Below are 19,026 nucleotides of genomic sequence, written 5' to 3'. Positions count from 1 at the left end.
GCAGGAAAGGAAAAAAATAATAGTACTGTGGTACGTCCTTTGGTTTTGCTTATGGGAGAAGGCTGAGAAGGAAAACCGCTTGGGAAATTCCTACTGTAGAGACACAGCAATGGCGGCTGCATTTCGATGGGGCCGAAATGCGAAAACACCCATGTACTTAAATTTAGGTGCACTATTAAGAACCCATGGTGGTCAAAATTTTTCGAGTCCCCCGCTGCGGTGTGCCCCATAATGAGATCGTCGTTTTGGCCCGTAGAACCCCATCATTTAGTTATTTTTGAAACTGTAGAGGCAGAAGGAGAGTTTCCATTGTTTAGTTATGGTCGCCTCCTTGGGGCATTTTCCCTCCGCCAGTCAAAATAGTCAAAGCGCCACACATGGCTTTGTTTGGAACTTGGACAAACCATTCTCGTCACGAGTGAACTGTGGGTGGGCGATGCATTCGCCTACCTGGGTGATACCACGGGAGCTGGAGTAAGTATTGCATTGGCCTGTCTCCTCTGACCATGCTTCCAAGGAAAAGCATTGTGTGCCAAAGCTCTTCTTCGTCCTTTGTTCCTGTTGAAACCAATGGTGCTTGCTCCCTTGTTTTCAGTGTTGGCCAAGGACATTTAGCTAGGAACTCTGTACGTAATGCTGAAACTGCAAGATAATTTTTTTTTTTCACTTGTCCATCTAGTAGTAATACTAGTTGAACCCACTTAAAGGGAAGCTCAAACGGTTTTCCATTTCCATGAATAGCTGGGATTGGGAAGAAGAGACCTAATAATTTACAGTCCCGAAATTTTTTTCTTCGTTTTGTTAATATAAGGGGCGGAAATCGCTTTCTAAATCCCCCCCCTGCGGACACGCCCCCATCGCTTCCCGGAGGTCCGGGTGAGGTGGTTGCCAGAGGAGAGAACCGGCGAGAGTGTCGTCATTCGCGGGGACCGAGCTGCCAGACCGGCGTGCTGGCATGTGCTTGCATGCCTCTTTCCGTCCTGCGCTTTACTGAACGACGCTACGAGAGATCTGCCGCCGCCGCCGCTCACGTTTTTCTTTTGCGATTTTCGTAAACTGTTCTTTCGTGAAGCTGCCCGTCGCGGCAGCTTCAAGTGCATGCTCGCGCGAGCAAACGCCGCTGGCACGCTGCGAAGCATAGACGGAAACGCGCGCAGTAATGAATTTTGGTGACCGGACTTTGTGCGTAGCTTCCACAGCGTTGCTTGCACCTGAGGTATGAGATGGAGTATAGGCTTGCCTAGTGACATTCGACGTATGGTTGCAGTTATCATGTTTACCACATGGCGGTGCTAAAACTGCCCAATATCTTTGTCAACACTAGCATGGAGCACGCATACCGATTCTTGATCGAGCCACAATCGCAAAGCCGTCAAACCATAGTATGAATATCGCACATATAATACTTCTGGCCATCTCTGGATGTGTATGATAAGCAACTTCCGTGACTGTACCTCGCAGCACTGCATGTGCGTGCTTTGAAACGCGGCACTTATGTTCGCGATCGTGTATCAACACTCAAAAAAACCACGGGACTTTAGACAAGCAGCGGCAAGGTGCTTGACATCGCGGAATTGCACCCGTGTTTACAATCTAATGAGAAGTTAGTGCTTCGGCATTCTTCCAGCAGCATGTTCCCAGTGACACTTTAGCGCATTTTTTCTCCCGTCATTGGAACGTGCAGCTACATGAAGAAAAAAAAGACATGCGTACCAGCTAAGATTTCCAACGCGCGAGAAGGTGCACAAATCGCTCTCGCTGTTGGCACACTCAACATAGTCGTTGCCGCCGTTACCGCCATCGTTTTCCGTATCGGCTGTCGGTTCGAACATGTAGGGCGAAAATACAAGCTGTCCGAGACAGCGAGAACGTTCCATAATGCTTACAACGCAGCTATGAAGCCAGAACAGAACAGCATGCTTACCTGCTTACGCTCTGAAACGGCGGCGCCGACCGGCGATTGCCGCGATTGACGTCACAGCGGCCCCGACCAATCACGGGCAACAGCGGCGTTCGTGCGATGCCCTGAGGCGCTGGTGCGCGTTTTCATGAAAAAAAAAAAAAAAGACAGCTCCTTGCGTTTGTTTCCGCCCTTTTTGACCCAGATATTCGTGTTCAGGGGACTCAAGACTGTAGAATGCCGCAGAGAACTCATTTTTTTCGAAAAGTGTTTCAGCTTCCCTTTAAGGGGGGAAGAGGGGTTTAGAAACATTTTATTTTTTGACTAAATTGAATGAAAATTGTCACCTAGACAGTTTTTCATGCAGATTTCAAAAATATAATTCTTAAGTTGACCGAGTGGTTCCAGATATAATCTAAATTAATCAAATGTTGTTTGTCTGAACAGCTGTAAGAAGTGTATCAGCCAGAATGTTCATAGAAACATATGGCTGGATACTACAAAGTGTAAGCAACACAACTTTAGGGCAACTTTTTTATATTGCAGGTATTACGAATTTCACGGCAATTTGAAGCTCGATATCCAGACATAGCAATCACGTGGTCCATTTAGTAGCCAGATTTTAATATTTACAAAAGCGAAATTAAAGAAATCTGCTCCTAGCATTGTGTAGTACACACATGTAGCTACATGCCGCTGTTAAAATCATGGTTCTATGTGCTCTGAAGACCGAGATGGCACTTCTGCAAGTTTAAAAAACTAAAAAAAAAATAGATTCTGAGAAAACTTGAAAAAACAAAATGAGCTTTTTATAACGGAACACCACAAGATATTTGAATATATACAGAAGTGCTATTGCATTAGCAACCGCCAGGAATGTGGTCCGGCTAGCGTCACTGCGGTGATGGTTTCTGAGCACCCGCTACAAGTTTTCAGCAGATGCATGCTCGGCAGATGTAGCCAGCATGTCATTTGTCCCGGCAGCAGTGTCAACGCGATCTAGTAGTTCCGAGTTTCGGTCAGTAGCAGGAGTTGACGCTAATGCTTGAAGTTTTTCTTGAGCTTCACTGTCAATACGCCACTACAGAATGGTAGCATCGTGCCGAAATGTCGATGAAATGCGACCGTTGTCAGCAGCACTTCGGGGTACTGGGCCGAACATGCCATCAGTATCTCTGGCGTCGCTCGACTGCGGAAGCGGGCGGGCTATATACAGGCTGACGTAGCGTGAGCAGGTGCACAGGTTACGCCACGTTGGCGAAAACAGTGTCTGTCGTCAGACCAATAGTTCGACACACTGGTACAGCCTAGTGCAGCCAGCGAACTCAGTGTCCCATGTCGAGTGATGCTCGCCCCCCGTGCCTATAACGGACTATAAACGCGCCTTATAGATGTCGTCGGGAAATGGTGTCATTTCTCTACGTTGTACGCTGACTTGCTCTTCCTTTCCTTTTCTTTTAAATTTGAACTTCGTAGCCAACGCTGGAGTCTAGGTCGACATCACTGTCAGTGTGGGGAAACCTCATTTACACGTACGGCATGTGCGCAGCGGTCGTGGAGTGATGCAGACACCACCAGTCTAGCCAATGGCATGGCAGCTGAGGGTCACGTGCCTTTGTCGACCAGTTACAGCATGCATAGGGTCATCTTTTTGAGGCAGAATTGCCTCAAAATGTGCGGATGGAGCCGCTGGTGGCAGGAAAATGAAGACAAAGGGACTGCTCTTTCAGATGATGTATGGGTCGGCGCGACTGAACAACTGCGGGGGCCGTCACACGCTGTGGAATAAGCACTTTACGGAAACTTTGGCTCGTATTTGACCAACACTGGTGCCAAAAATTGATATTACGGCTAAAACATTGATTTAGAATGCTAAAAATGTGGGGGAGTGATAAAACAATAGTTGGGAATGCCGGAAATACCGTTTCCAAAATAGGTTTTTTCACGATTTCTTTGTCTCTAAAACCAGTGTGCCCCCTTAAATAGTTTTGATTTGACAACAAAAATGTGGGATAAAATAAGGCAATTTTGCGGGCAATATTTGAACCAAATTTCTTGAATAAGAAATGCAGAAATAATTCATTGTGCTCCTTCGGGACTTTAGCGTTTTTCATTATAAGATCTGAAAATGTGGAGAGAAAGCATGCATAGCTGTTACGGCGCTACATTGTGATGCCTTTGCATGTGGTTTGGTAATTTCGTTAACATATATGTGCTGGCTTGTGTGCTGATAGCACCTGCATGTTGTCTGTTTTCAGTGGAGTGAAGCCTGTGGACAAGAAAGGTGGTGAAGGGTCCTACAACTGGGGAACCGTCAACGATGACTTGGAGTGAGTGTCATCTGCTGCGTGCAGATTCCTGATTGGTAGAATGAACAAGGACACCTTTAAAAGAGAGACAGAAGAGAAAAATGATTTGAGCTGTGTTAGTAAATCGTTGTTCCGCAATACTAAAACAGTTGCTCTTACTGCGAGAACGTGCTTGATACGCCAGAAGTCTTTTTTAGTCTTCTGGTGGATGGCAGTACTGCCTTGAAAATCCTGCACCAGTTCACCGTGATGTCATGGATTTGTATGCTGTCTACTCGGGCCTCGTGTTATTTTCAGTGTAGAAAATCGACAACTGTGTTTACCCAATTCTAACATGCTCCTTTCTTTTTCTTTTCAAGAAAAATCGAAAGAATAGGTTAAAAAATTCCTCGCAGTGCCAGAAAAATAGTCCGAAAAATAAAAAGGTCCAAGAGACTCGTTCACCCCCGTACCCCCCAAAAAGAAGGAAATATGAGGCTTAGAGCGGCTTGAAAAAATCTCTAATGCCTTGCCTTGTACTACGTTTGGAGGCGATTGCCGTTGTAGAAAGTAGGCTGTGAAAATTCAAACATTAATTTATACCTCTAAGGAGCGTGTCAAGCATCAGGTGCGCTGAAATAGAAATCTGCACTTGCTTTTGAGGAATTTTCAGGTTCACAACCGCGGTGTGCATCGCATCCAGCGGCTGCGCGAACACTGGCGGCTATAATTTAGCGTGCATGAAGCCGGTGAGCAACTCTATTGGCAAGGGTGCACCTTGCGTGAACGTCGGGGTCGGTGTCAAAGGCGGGCCACTGCCAATCTCGTCGTCACTGCTGCTGCTGCTATCGTCGCCTCTGTCGCGGCAACGATCGCGCATTTCACGTTTAATGCACTACCAATTGAGCTACCGTGGTGCCTTTTCCCCATCAACCTTCTTGGGTACAGTAAAACCTCGTTAAACCGTACCCGCTTATACAGTAGTTTTGTTTTAAAAGTAGTAAAGTCAAATCCCCGACTCAGCGGCCATTGAACATAATGTGTTTCATATCTGCATAAACCGTACCAGCTTACTGCGTACGCATCGGTTAAAACGTAGCGTTTGAACTTCTCGTCGCGCAAACACGGCGCTGCGCCGTCTCCATCGGGCGGCCCGGCAGAACAACACGCCTCAGAGATCGGAACAACGGCCTCCAAGCGCCCTGTGCGTTTGCGCGTGAAACCACATCAACATCAACATCATTTCGACTCGGTGCCAGAGAGTGTTATGGCGTCGCGCAAGCGAGGACTCGCGTCGTTACGAAGCTTGGATAAAAAAGACGCTGGGTGCTCAGCATAGAAGAAAAATTAGACATCGCCCGTGCTATCAAACGTGACACTAAGAAGTCGGCGCTGACACGCAACAGGGATCTGCTGTTGACTACAGTGTGTGGCATTTGGAATGCGAAGAAGTTGCTCGGCAGCGCTGCTGCGACCGCGAAGATATGTCGGCTACGAGGTTCGACTATTCGCCATCGTTGCCTCTGTTGTTGCCGAAGTGTCGACTAGCGACAGTGACGAGGACGACATGGAAAGCGATAGCACGGGCGATTCAGGCCCGATAGTGGCATAAGCTGCGCGTTGCGTCAGCCTCACGAATGCAGTCGTCGCGACGACAATAGGGGCGCGATAACGTAACTCTATTCCAAATGAAAATTATTCCAAACTCCGGCACCCGTAATGAAAAAGGCGCCCCCGGGACTTCTGCAGCACTACTGCGCGCGTGCACGGAGAATACGTAACGCCAACGAGGAATCTGCCATGCGAGTGTTTGCCGAGAAGAGGGGGCTGGCTGAAAAGCTGGCACGCAGCTTCAGTAAGTTTGAGGCCGCTGTCGTCGGCGTGCTAGGCCGCCGCGGCATCAAATGAAAATAACGCTTTTGTCGCGCGAAGTGAATAAATACTGCATGTTTTTTCCCCTTTCATCGCACTTTCTGAGTTCCGTTTTCGACAGGTAAGTGGGCGATCTCATGCTATTTGGTTAAACAGTACTACCGTTTAGTACGTACCTTTCCCGAGCTCCGGCCAACTACGGTTTAACGAGGTTTCACTGTATTTACGTTTCCGGGTATTCATGCTTTACGAAATGCGAAGGTTCTGGAATCGTTCCCCACCTGCAGCAAGTTTTTTCATATGCTTTCATTTCCATTATTTGTTGTTTATTTCATTTATTAAGCACGAGTAATTTCCCCGATGTTGTCCTTGGTGTCACTTTTATTGGCTTCTTATGAAATGATGAATAAAAATCGGTTAACCCCCTTTCTTCTTGTTTGAACACCGTGAAGCGACTCACATTTTTTTGTCACGTGCCTTTGCAGTACGCATGTTTTGGTCATGTCTGACTGAACCAGTTTTAATAAATCTAATTTTATTTCGTTCAGCAAGAATAGAGCTTCATTCTAAAGCCTTTTATTTTTCTTACAGGCTCAATAGATAAAATTGCAAATGTTCTCGAAACTTCGAACACTATTTTCTCAGCTTTGTTTCTTTTTCTTTTTTTTTTTTTGTGAAGTGCCTCTACCTTACAAAAGTTTTGAGGAAGTTTCCATGAACAAATTTAAACAAACTTAGTATCATTCTTTTCAGTAACAACTGAACTACAGGCTAAAGCTTTTTTTTTTTCATAACCTTGATGCAACTGTAGTTATTTGATAAGTACACTAATTACTCGGAGCTAATTCTCACCGTATTTACATGATTGTAAGTCGACTTGAATGTAAGTTGACCCCCCCATATCGCGTGACAGGAAAATAAAGGAGAGAGCATACCCAAGGGCACATTCGATAACGAAAATTTATTAGCTGACATGGTCACTGGGCTACTCACCTTCACTAGCGCTGCCATCGTTGTTGTTGCTATGGTCCCACAGTGCGTCGCCGTCCAGCAAAATTTCACATTTGGCAAACGACCGCACCACGACATCTTGTGGAACAGCAGACCATGCTGAGTGCACCGAACCACACACAGCCGTCAGGGAGGCTCTTTTGACAAATCCAGTTGGCGTAATTTCGCGGTCTTCTGCCGCCAGCCACTCGTACTCACGGCGAAGCAGGTCCTTAAAAGGTAGAGGTCTGGGCTTGTTTCATGACCATATGGCACATCACTGGCAGGGACCGATCACGCATTTTAGCGACGTACGCCGCAAGCTTAGCCTGCAGCTCCGGAAAGCGTCCAGACTTCGGCACGTGGGAAATTTCTCACTTGCCGTCACAGGTGAAAATTTCGCTTCGCTGCAGTCGCCACGCTCGCACCACCCGTTCAGAAACATCGAACTTGCGGTCTACTGCGCAGCGAATAGTCTTCCGCGTAAAGAATGGCAGCCCTCTTCAACGCTGCTGTGAACGAGTGCCGAACGATTAGTGGACCTGGAGCACTCATGACTGAGGAAACATGGAAGTAGCACGTAGCCGGCACTCAAGAGGAACGCGTCAAACCAATGCATTTCAACAGGGAAAGAGAAACCCCTGAGCGGTGTCTGCTCTTCCATGAACTACCGATACTCCCCGCAAGCGCCGCCGTTCTGAGGGTGCCACCGCGAATAGAAACAGCGGCGCTTCCATCAACTATCAACACCCCCTATAAGTGTTGCGCGCACTGTAAAACTCTCCAAAATGTTGAAAAACCCTTCTGAAATGCGAACAAACGCGTGGGATAGCGAAAAGCTATGGGTAAGGCCATAGAGCAAACAAAATTGTAACTATGTTGTAGCTCCCGTGGGTCTCGCTTTTTTGGCGGTGCCATGTTTTGGTTTCGATTATATGTTGACCCCCCGCCCCCCACTTCAGATTTTCATATTAAAAGAAAGTGGACTTACAATCGTTTCAATACGGTACCTTCCAAGTTTGAAAATTATTTCTGATCAATGACACAGCTGTATTGACATTTAATAGGCATAAGCCTGTGGGGTAAGTCTTTAAGAAGAACCACATAGTTCTGAAAAGTTTTTAATTTTAGGTTACCATAATGAACTGTAAGAAATGACCTAATTGCAATGTGGGATTTTGTCATTACTTCCTTTCTAAATGAGATTTTAAATCTGTTTGTAGATTTGAGATGTCCATTCAATGATGCACACGCATGCCAGTTTTCATCAAATTGGTATAACAAATAAGCTTTTTTTTAAGACCCTCATCTCCCCTTAAGGGGGGACACTTCTTCAAATAATGTTCATGATGTTTTCCATCAATATTCATGAAACTTTCCATTCTTGTTAAGACTTTTGTGCTGATTTCAAATATGTAATTATTTTTCCAATAGGCCATTTAGTTCTGAAGATAAATGAAATTCATTTTTCATAATTTGCACAAACAATAGGGGGGGGGGAAATGCGCTACAAAATTCATATTGGCACATGCCTGGGTACTAGAAAACATAAGGAACACAATGGTAGGAATACTATTTTGATAAATCAAATATTAGCAATTTTATAGCAATTCAATCTTTACTGTTCGAATTGTGGCTACCCCACTGTCTGATCTAAAGCAGAATTGAAAATTTTTAAAGCTTAAACTCCAAAATCTGACCCTACCATTGTGTACTTTGCACACTCAGCTACAAGCCACAGCAAAAATTATGGCTCTATCTGCTTTGAAGGCAGAGATATCGCCGCAGCAAATCAGCAACAAGTCAAAAGTCGGTGTTTCGCGAACACGAGAAAAAAAAGGAATACATCCACTTTTAATCAAAAGTACAGAAATAATTTTGCATTATTTTGTAGTGAAAGTGGCTAAAAGCCACCAGGAAAGTAGTTGCCCTGACCACGGCCACCCAAATGCGGCAAAAACATCATTTGGCACCTTTCGCCGATTCCCGGTGGCTTGCATCGCGCACGCGGCAAGGTTGTCGTTCACGCGGGACGAGCTCCACGCCGCCGCGATATCGCCGCAACACGCGCATGTGATAACGATCTTTATGGCGAGGCCAGATTACTGTTCGCTTTTGCCTCCTGTGACGCTGCCACCGCACACCTTGCACTTGACAAACGGCATCAGTGCGTTCACGGAGTCCTACTGAGGATAGCGAAGCCTGCCTCGGCGTCGACTGGCGTGGCTGCAGCGCCGTTGGCACGAGTGAGCAAATCCAACAGCCACTTTGTTGCTGGCATTGACGCAAGAACTTTTTGAGCATTCATCTCCCTCTGCAAAAAATCCGCACGCTGCAACATTGCAGTGTCACGCCGAGCGCGGCCGCAGTCCGTAACGATTTCACTCATTTGTGAGCTGGCTAGGCCTACTTCGGCATCGTCCGCGGCTTCGGCATCATTTGCGGTTGGCGGCGAGCTACTCTCGATGCTTTCAGAAGCAATGGAGCGCTTTTGAAAGTTATAAGCTGATCGCTTCCTTTTGCCGAACTTGTGCCTCGTGGTGAACTTCCCTGGTGGACTGGACATCGTTCTGCGTGTGCCAACAAACCTACGAGACACGCCGTCGAGTCGCCTGCGGAGTGGAGCAGACGATGGGAACCTCGCGCAGCCAACCACAGCACATATTTTTGGTCACGTGCGCTAGTCAACGAATCAGATCGCGCGTTCGGGCTTTTTTTCTTCCCCGGATTTCAACGTCACTGGCGTACCGACGGAGTCACTTTTGGCTGGAAATTAAAGGAAGGCTCCTCTTTCCAACGAGACCAAGATGGCCGCGATCGCGCGCATAGAAAAAGAGCTACTCGCCGCGATAAAAAGGGCTGTTTTTGCGCAGAATTCAGCTCAGTGATGTTATAGCTTGATATTGCGGAGGAAATACTCTTCCCCGAGATTTGAAACTTGGTGAATTAAAGGAATATTAGCTGTAGAATTCGAAAATTTCATTTTCAAATGAAAGATCCTCATCCCCCCTTAAAGCATTGTCACTTTGCTCCCTCCCTGTGTATTTTCATTAGTAGTTTGTGGGTTATGGTTGGTGTTATGATAGGCACGAGGTTGCAGCTTGAATTCCTGCTGGTGGGAACAGAAAGCACAAAACAGTCGTGTTCTTGTATTTTGGTACAAGTTAATGTTTCTCCACTGTGACATCCCTCGTAAATTCCCAGTGCAATTACAGGATGGGGCCCTTCAATTTTGATTTGCGTTATGGCTGGAATTGTGTGGTAGTGACAGCCACATTGAATGATCATGGGTCCTTTGCATTTTTTGACAGGTGCACTTGTCATCCTTGCACAGTGGTTGCAGGTTGCACCGTGACCCTGCCGAAAGGGGAGTGCATACAGGCACTTGACACGATGATGCGAGAGAAAGCCGAAGGGGGGTGCGCCGCGTTTGCAGAGGAGCTCGGAGCGTGAACTGTGTCAGAGGGGAAGCGCCTCGTGATTGTCTTCATGCTAAGACGAACAAGGATCCAATGTTGAATGCCACGCACAGGATGACCAGTACGGCAGTGCATACCTTGCTCTGAGGCTTGCTTATTGCCAGTGCTGTGCGGACAGTTCTTGATTGGCATCCAGTTGTCTGTGAGCCAGTGTGTCACTGATGCGCGTCCCTCCCAAGTCGCATTGAATGGTGGGGTGGCCCTCACAATGATGGCCTGCTCGCCTGCGTCCTTTGGGAGCACATTGACCGTCCTGCGTGTGTAGGGAGGCAGTCGCATTCCTTGGCTGTCTCCCAAGGGTATAGCAGGCACAAGTTTGCTCCCTTTGGGGTGTGTCTTGTCCCCAGATACCTGTCTCCCTTGCATTTCTTTTCTTGAAAACTGGGCACCTGCTACTTTTCTGTCAAGAATGTTGTGTTGATAACAGGCACGCCCTTATGCCTTCAAGTAAGGCAGGGCTCACAGTGTTCAAGAACGGAAAGGCAGCAAGATAAGTGATTATATCGTTTTGGGACAAAGATGGGGCACCCTGAAAGGTGTTTTTTGCAGAGGTGGAAAAAGCAGTGGTAGGGGCACTCCTAAACAAAAAGTTTACACCCTTTGGGCCATGCCTTGTCCCACGACAATAATCATGTCTTGCCTGCATTTCCTTTCTTTAACCCTGCGAGCCTGGCACTCTGCGGTAGTTAAGGCCAGGGAAGAGAAAACATACCTGCCTTATTAGCAACAAAAATTATCTCGCGCTCACCCGCCCTCTCCCTACCTGCCTGCCTGGAGGTTTTACAAATTGTAAAGTTCACAGGTCGGCAGGTATGCTTGTCCAGCTACTCGCGATGACTTCAAGTCTCCATCCTCCTGTGGACCTTTGTGTTGATTGTACCATCTGTGTTGAGCAAGTTATGCAAATGCAATAAGTGCAGCGTGTGTGTGTGCTCTTCTCCTGTTGTGCAGAGTCCAGCTGAGTCCCTTTGGCGAAGAGAACACGACGGAAGCAGCGGAGAAGAGTGGGGACGAGACGGCGGCCGGTGAGAATGCAGCGGACACGAGGTTGGTATCCGCGGCTGTCTTTCCCTCCCCTGGTGTTCACTCACTGTGCTGGCTCAATCGTAGTTTCCTTTGAAAATTAGTGTGGGAAACTCTGGCGCTGTGGTCTTTCAGGTGCTACGGGAATGATTGTTAAAGGTGTCCTGAACCACCCCTCGGGCTTGGTGAAAAATGGAGTCCACGGATAGTTGCTGTGAACATTTGAGCCAAATGTTGCAGTTGTGCGTGGTGTGTGTGGAGCTCGCTAGCGGAGCCTGAAGCAATCTTTTTCTCCACGGCTCTTTTCAACCGAAGCCTGCTGTGCTCTTTTCTGGACACTTTATTTCGCAATATAGCAGATGTTTAAATTGGTGCACTTCTTAACTCAAATCTAACTTGCGCTTTTTTCCCCGATACAGCCGGTCCAAACAATGCAAGCACTAGAACCAAGTATGTCCCTAAATCTGTGTTACCATATCGCCATCAGCATTTTGAAATGGCCACCGTGTATGCACTTCAAGCCTAGCTGCCGTAGCTTCCTCCGTGTGCTTAGGTTAGTCCATCTCTCGGTTTTCGGCATTTGCTCAGCATGGACATGCTGACTGCGAAGACATGCAGAGTTCGTCGTGATGCCACAATTAAAAGGAAAGTGATCACTTGCGCAGAGACAGACAAATCGGGCTGCATCACGGGCATTCGGAGTTCCCAAAACTTGAGTGTGGGATTGGTGCAAACAGAAGGAGAGGATTTTTGCCAGAAATGAAACAAGGGCTTTGGTTGACTGAAGCAGGGCTGCTTTGCCGAAATAGAAGAGCTGCTTGCAGAATACGTGCAAGAGCAGCGAGTGGCACGGCGGCTTGTGACGACCGATCTGCTCAAAGCACGGGCGACGCAGTTAGCCCTTGCAGAAAGGGCTAATGCGGGGGGTGACATAAAGCGAGCAGGTGCTGGCTATCAAATTTTATGAAAAGAAAAGGCTTTTTTCTTCAAAGGTGGGCAGCGATATGCCAAAAATTGCCCGAAGAATATGAAGAGAAATTGCAGTTTTCAGCGGTTTGTTTTGAAGTTGTGCCATAGAAACGGCTACCACTTTCGAAAGATTCGAAATGCCGATCAGACGCCGCTCTGCTTCGACATGCCTGCCACCACAACCATCGAAAAGGGGGCGAAGCGAGTGCGTGTTTTGTCTTCCGGCCACAAAAAACTAGTCACCACAATGCTTTGTTGCACTGCGGATGGGCACAAGCTGTCCCTGTATGTTTTCATATGGAAGGCGCTCCCGAAAGGAATTGCGTTTCTGAGTGGCATGATTGTGCGTGCAAATGAAAAAGTTTGGATGACAACGGACTTGGTCGCAGATTGGATAGATAACGTCTGGCGGAAGAGACACAGCGGCAGTTTGGGTCTGCGTGGGATGCTCGTGCTCGACGCGTTAAGATGCCACATTGACCAGCGCATCAGGGACAAGCTGGCTGCATGCAACACCGACCTTGTCGTGATACCTGGGGGCAGGACATCGCAGCTTCAGCCGCTCCATGTTTGTTTGACCAAGCCAGTGAATGATAGAATTCGGGCACTCTACACCGAATGGCTTCTCAGTGGCTGCCACGAATTCACGCCCGCCAATAGAATGAAGCATGCCTCACTGCAGGACTTTGCTGGATGGGTGAAAGATGCACGGTGCATGATCCCAGTCAACAAGGCTGTTAAAAAGTGCGGGATTTCAAATGCCATGGATCGCACCGAGGACGAAATGCTTTGGTCCGTTAATAGTTGTCTGATAGCGATGACCAGTGATATCACGTGGGGAAAAGTCACGTGGTCACAAATTTTATTATTTTCGTTTGTTATAGCGAGGTTTAACTGTGTATAATACAGTCGCCGACCGATTTTCCGGACTCCAAAAATTCGGACATGCCTGATTATTCGGTCAGCTTCGTGGCACCGCCATTCTCCCCATAGACCATAATGTATAACAACTGCCGAAAGTTCGGACACCTTGCAACCTCTCGTCTGATTTTTCGGACACTCCTTGAGCCAACTCTGTCGAGAGCACCATGCACCGACTCTGACCGATGCATGGTTCGACTTGCTGAACACCATTTTTGTTTTGAACGGACCTTCCTTGCTGCCCCACGAAGTGGCGCTACTGAAAATCCCCGCTCATCATCATCGTTTCCGCCTGGTTCGATAGAGTGGCTCTGCGGCAGTTCCGGTTTCAGCTTAGTAAGCCATGTCAAGACAATCCAGCAGCTGATTTGTTTCTTCCCGCACGACGCTGCTAGCCACCCTAACGCTGCGAGCAGGCCACGTTTTTTCATTTGTGTGACTGGTGTCGGCACGGTGGTGTTTGCTTTGCTGTGTCGAGGTTTCGGTGATCCGACGCGGCATACGGAAACAACGCGTCAAGTCTCTAATGGCGCCGACAGTGCCCGCGCAGACTGCGCTGGGGAATGCCGGCAAGCAGGTGCCGGGAGGCTAGGATTTGTCGCCTTCCGATGTGCACGCTACTGACGCCGAAAATGTTCTGCCGAGCCCTGTGCAGTGGCTCCGGACACCGTCTCATTTGACAGTTTCACAGGGGCTCACGCCGCTGTACTGACATGCGCAGAACTCGATGACGGCGAGATCATTCGTCAGGTTTCTGCTGCACCGCCGGACGACTCTTGAGTCGGAAGATGACGCACCATGCGCTACGCTGCCGTCGCATGCGGAGCGTGTACAAGCAACGACTGTGCTTTCAGCCGCCTGTAGTGACCGTACGACCCTCTCCGAAATTCAGGCATATCTGATTCTGGTAAACGGAACAGCGTGCTACGGCGCATTCACGATTTCTTCAAGCCTACTGCCGAGCCCGAATAAGTGCATGGAAATAAAGGATTTCATTTTTTTTTTCTTAATCTGCTTTTTCGGACGCCTGTTTATTCGGACATTTCCGCATTCCCCGTGAGGTCCGAATAAACGGTCGGCGACTGTACTCGTAACAAACTTAGCCAAAGCGAGATTTCTTTGGTCATTAAAACCAGCTGCCACCAATTGTCAAATGCATAGTTTCGACAGCACTTTATTTTTCTTCGCATCAGTTCTCACAAAGATGGACAGAATGCTATTCAGTATCCAGACTGCGAAGCCCATGGTGCAGTCGGGCTGTCTCGCATGCATTGCTATGGCTGCCGGAAGCCATGAGCTCCTGAGTTGAACTTTCCTCATGAAGCAGCTTTTGTCCATGCTTGACCTTTTATAGTGTTGGGTCCCTTGTCACGAAATAAAAGACATCAGTTTATTATACCAACCATTGCTTTGTGTGTTAACAGACACAAAGGAGTTTGTTCATTGGTGGCAGCAATGTACTTGGGGCAGATTTTGCCCAAAAAGTGGGCAAAATCTGCCAGCATCTAACTGCCATCTGCCAACTTTGCAGCAGCAAAGTGCCAGCATCCAAAAAGTGGCTGACTGCGAGGACCGTGCTACAAATGCATTCATACGATTACTGCACGAATTCGTTTTTTTTTTTTTTTATTGTTGCAGTTGCCATCAGCTTTCAATAGTGAAACAGCACTTCACAACATCCTGCAGTTTTAATTTTGGTTAGAATGGCCTTCCATTTTCCTTTGATTACTGTCATCTATTGTAACGAATGTGGACTGCGTTCTCAAATTTAAGGTTGGCAAGTGTACTTGTGATCTAGGGATTCAACAAACTGCCATCTGGCAAAGTGTGTGTGTGGTTGATTGCAACTCTTGGTGTCTGTATCAATACGCAGGCTGAAATGGTGCTCGATGTTGCTTGCTAATCTGCAGGTGAGGGAATGGTCTCTGGGCCCCACAAACCCCTTGTGACTGGGTCTGTGGGCGAGTCCCTTGTGATAGACCAGACAGAAAGGTTTGGCCAGCCCATAGTGCTCCCGTGCCTGTAAATGGCACTGGGGGTCTCAACGCTTGCTACATGTCCATCTACCAAGGAGAATGGTTCACACTTCATCTCCGGAAATTTGTTTTAAGACTTCTGTGCTGGTTTAATACAAGGGTTTAATTGAGAAAGCTCCCTTTGTACTTAATGTGCGTCCAGTTATGCGATACATGTGAACTTCATTATAATTAAGTCTCATCAGAAAAAAAGTTTTCTCGTTATAAGAATACATGCGGATATCTGCAACAAAATGAGCAATTGGGTCTAAGTGAACAAAACACTTCAATCAGGTGATAGAGAAATGTGCAGAATATATCAAACCGTTATATATAGCTTTCATTGACTACGAGAAAGCGTTTGATTCAGTTGAAACCTCAGCAGTCATGGAGGCATTACGGAATCGGGGTGTATATGAGCCGTATGTAAAAATACTGAGATGTCTATAGCGGCTCCACAGCCACCGTAGTCTTCCATAAAGAATGCAACAAAATCCCAAAAAAGAAAGGCGTCAGGCAGGGAGATACAATCTCTCGAGTGCTATTCACAGCGTGTTTACAGGAAGTATTCAGAGACCTGGATTGGGAAGAATTGGGGATAAGAGTTAATGTAGAATACCTTAGTAACTTGCGATTCGCTGATGATATTGCCTTGCTTAGTAACTCGGGACCAATTGCAATGCATGCTCACAGACCTGGAGAGGCAAAGCAGAAGAGTAGATCTAAAAATTAATCTGCAGAAAACTAAAGTAATGTTGAACCGTCTCGGTAGAGAACAGCAGTTTACGATGCGTAGCGAGGCACTGGAAATCGTAAGGGAATACATCTACTTAAGGCAGGTAGTGACCGCGGATCCGGATCATGAGACTGAAATAATCAGAAGAGTAAGAATGGGCTGGGTTGGGTTTGGCAGGCATTGTCAGATCATGAACAGCAGGTTGCCATTATCCCTCAAGAGAAAAGTGTATAACAGCTGTGTCTTACCAGTACTCACGTAAGGGGCAGAAACCTGGAGGCTTACGAAAATTGTTCTACTTAAATTGAGGACGACGCAACGAGCTATGGAAAGAATGATGGGTGTAACGTTAAGGGATAAGGAAAGAGCAGATTGGGTGAGTGAACAAACGCGAGTTAATGGCATCTTAGTTGAAATGAAAAAAGGAAATGTACATGTGCAGGACATAATGAGGAGGGAAGATAACCGATGGCCATTAAGGGTTACGGAATAGTTTCCAAGGAAAGGGAAGCGTAGCAGGGGGCGGTAGAAAATTAGGTGGGCGGATGAGATTAAGAAGTTTGCAGGGACGACATCGCCACAATTAGTACATGACCAGGGTAGTTGGAGAAGTATGGGAGAGGCCTTTGCCCTGCAGTGGGCGTAACCAGGCTGATGAACGAAACACAAGTGTGACAGTCAACAGCCCGTTCAAAGGGCTCCTGTGAGTTTTGATGCCCTTGAATCGGTGGCCGTGCCAGTTATTGATGATGGTCCGATTTGATGCCGAATGTGACCATCGTCGTGGCGATAGTAATGTTTGCAGTTCCGCGCGCTCGGGTCATACGAAATTTCATTTACTGTTGTACACTATCGTTCCAGAGGTTGGTGGCAGTGCCAAAAAAAAAAAACTTTCATTTTTGCTGTGCTAATATGTATACTGTATTTACTTGGATCTAACGTGCACCTTTATTTCCAAGAAATTGGGTCCCAACTGAGCGGAAGCTGTCAAGAATGAAAAGCGTTAGCTACATCGTGATCAGCCGCCTAGCTATTGGCGACCAGCTCACTGGCAAAAAAATAATTGGGGTATGCACGTAGTAGTGGAAAGTGTATCTCAGGTGACGCACACCCAGGCTGCACTGGGGAAGGAATCTCGAAGCTTTTGGCGCTGTGAGTGCCAATCACTCACTAGATAACGAGAATCGTGACTTCCGCACTGCTGTTGCACAAAGTAGTAGCGGGATTTGCCATTCATTCAGTAAATGAAAACGTGTTGACATAATAAGCATTCCATTTATTCTTTCCTTAATTTTTATCTTGAACTAGCCCTTTTATGCAGTCCATAATTTTGTTGCAATAAACTATATCACTCGGCTTTCACCATTGCTTGCTGAGCCGGCACTGGTGTGACAACCTTAGGAGCACTGCAGCCAATAGGAACTGCCGAGTGAGGCCTGTCAAGGGTGAAAGTGCAATCCTTCTCTTTCTGTTCAATGGAGCTGGAAACGGGGCTGCTTCGCTGCCTGACATTGAGGAAGGCATTTGTAAACTGCCGCCTCGACATCTTCATGCGTAGCCATGCTGGCAAGGTTCCGACTGGTGTTGCAGAAGTCGGGGTATGCTGTAGAACTGAACTTGGCATCTCAAGTTCCTGGCTTTGCGTGATTATACTTCTTTAATGATTTTGTTTTTGTTGTAACAATGTATCATTATTTCATTCATTCGCGCTCCAAGATAGGTAGGCGAAGCGATACTGCGACACCATGCACAATCGAACTACTGAATGGGCAGTCTCGTGGAAGGTCGGTGGGAATCGTGGAAAAGCACCAAAGCACGTGATGGCAAGTGGGCGTCTCTAGTCTCTTTGTTTTGCTCCCTCTAGCGGTGCCGCTTGTTCTCACAGCCTGCCGATCTATGTGGGAAAACCACCTTCCAAACGGTGTGGGAAACCCAACTTGGGTGTCGCAAGTGTTCTGGCTATATTTATTTGATGTAGCCATGGATTATTTGTCATATGCATTGGCGATGAGCGTAGTAGTGTTGGAAAATTGTTTTATGTAAAGCGTAATTGGTTTATAAGGGTTCTATGTAAACGAGGTGTGACTGTGACAGAAGGTGACTAGCTGTAAGCATGCGAGAGTCTCAAGTGTTTTTCTTTGTGTCCTTGCAGCAAGGACAGTGGTGTAGCGGGAGAGGAGGGTGCAGCAGGCGAGAATGCCATCGACGACGCCAAGGAGATGACCCTGGACGAGTACAAACGGGAACAAGAGATGAAACGGTCACGTGCTAGCTTCAACATCCGCAAGCCTGGCGAGGGTGGCGAGGAGAAGGCCGAGTGGAAGAAGATGTTTGTCCTCAAGAAGAAGATCACTGACGACGAGGAGGGCGAGGAGGAGGAAGAGGAGGAGAGCGAGGTAGGCCTTCATTTAGGCACACCTACCAAGTTTCACGATTTTACCGTACGGTGCCCCATTTTTCAGATATTTACGAACAAGTGCCGGATTGACACCCTGTGTTTTTCACAATGTTCCATGTTCTGTGTTCAAAACCCTCGAGCGCGATGAGTATTGGTTTTTGGAGTAGCTATAACAGCTGCACTTCGCTTAATCGCGCTGCCATTTTGGCAAGGCTAAATGTGTTGTCTTGTATTCAAAGGCAACAATCATTTGGTCAGTGGCATGGTCGGGATCAGTGACAGCAGCAGTGCCGCACGAAGATGGGCAAAATATAGCTTCTGCTGAGCAGAGTTTAGCCGTCTTCTGTTGGAAGGTCTACTTGCCGAAGTAATTTCTCGGGAGCGGATTGATGAGCAATCGGGTGCAGTCACTGATATTATTCTGAAACATGCGGT

General features: G+C 47.2%; 1 protein-coding gene across 2 annotated transcripts in view; it reads left to right on the top strand.

Annotated features, from left to right (window-relative positions):
- The window catches only part of LOC142560880 (uncharacterized), a 48,864-nt gene that overhangs the window by 25,765 nt on the left and 4,073 nt on the right, over positions 1–19,026 (top strand). For both annotated transcript variants that reach the window (XM_075673292.1, XM_075673291.1), the window contains exons 4-6: positions 4,159–4,230; positions 11,481–11,576; positions 18,346–18,589. In XM_075673292.1, the coding sequence (XP_075529407.1) occupies positions 4,159–4,230; positions 11,481–11,576; positions 18,346–18,589 (412 nt within the window). The remainder of the gene's footprint in view (positions 1–4,158; positions 4,231–11,480; positions 11,577–18,345; positions 18,590–19,026) is intronic.

The sequence above is a fragment of the Dermacentor variabilis genome, chromosome 10 (genome assembly GCF_050947875.1).
Source record: "Dermacentor variabilis isolate Ectoservices chromosome 10, ASM5094787v1, whole genome shotgun sequence".
Taxonomy (NCBI): Eukaryota; Metazoa; Arthropoda; class Arachnida; order Ixodida; family Ixodidae; genus Dermacentor; species Dermacentor variabilis.
The sequence above is the reverse complement of the archived record's forward strand: the minus strand, read 5'-3'. Positions and strand labels throughout refer to the sequence as shown.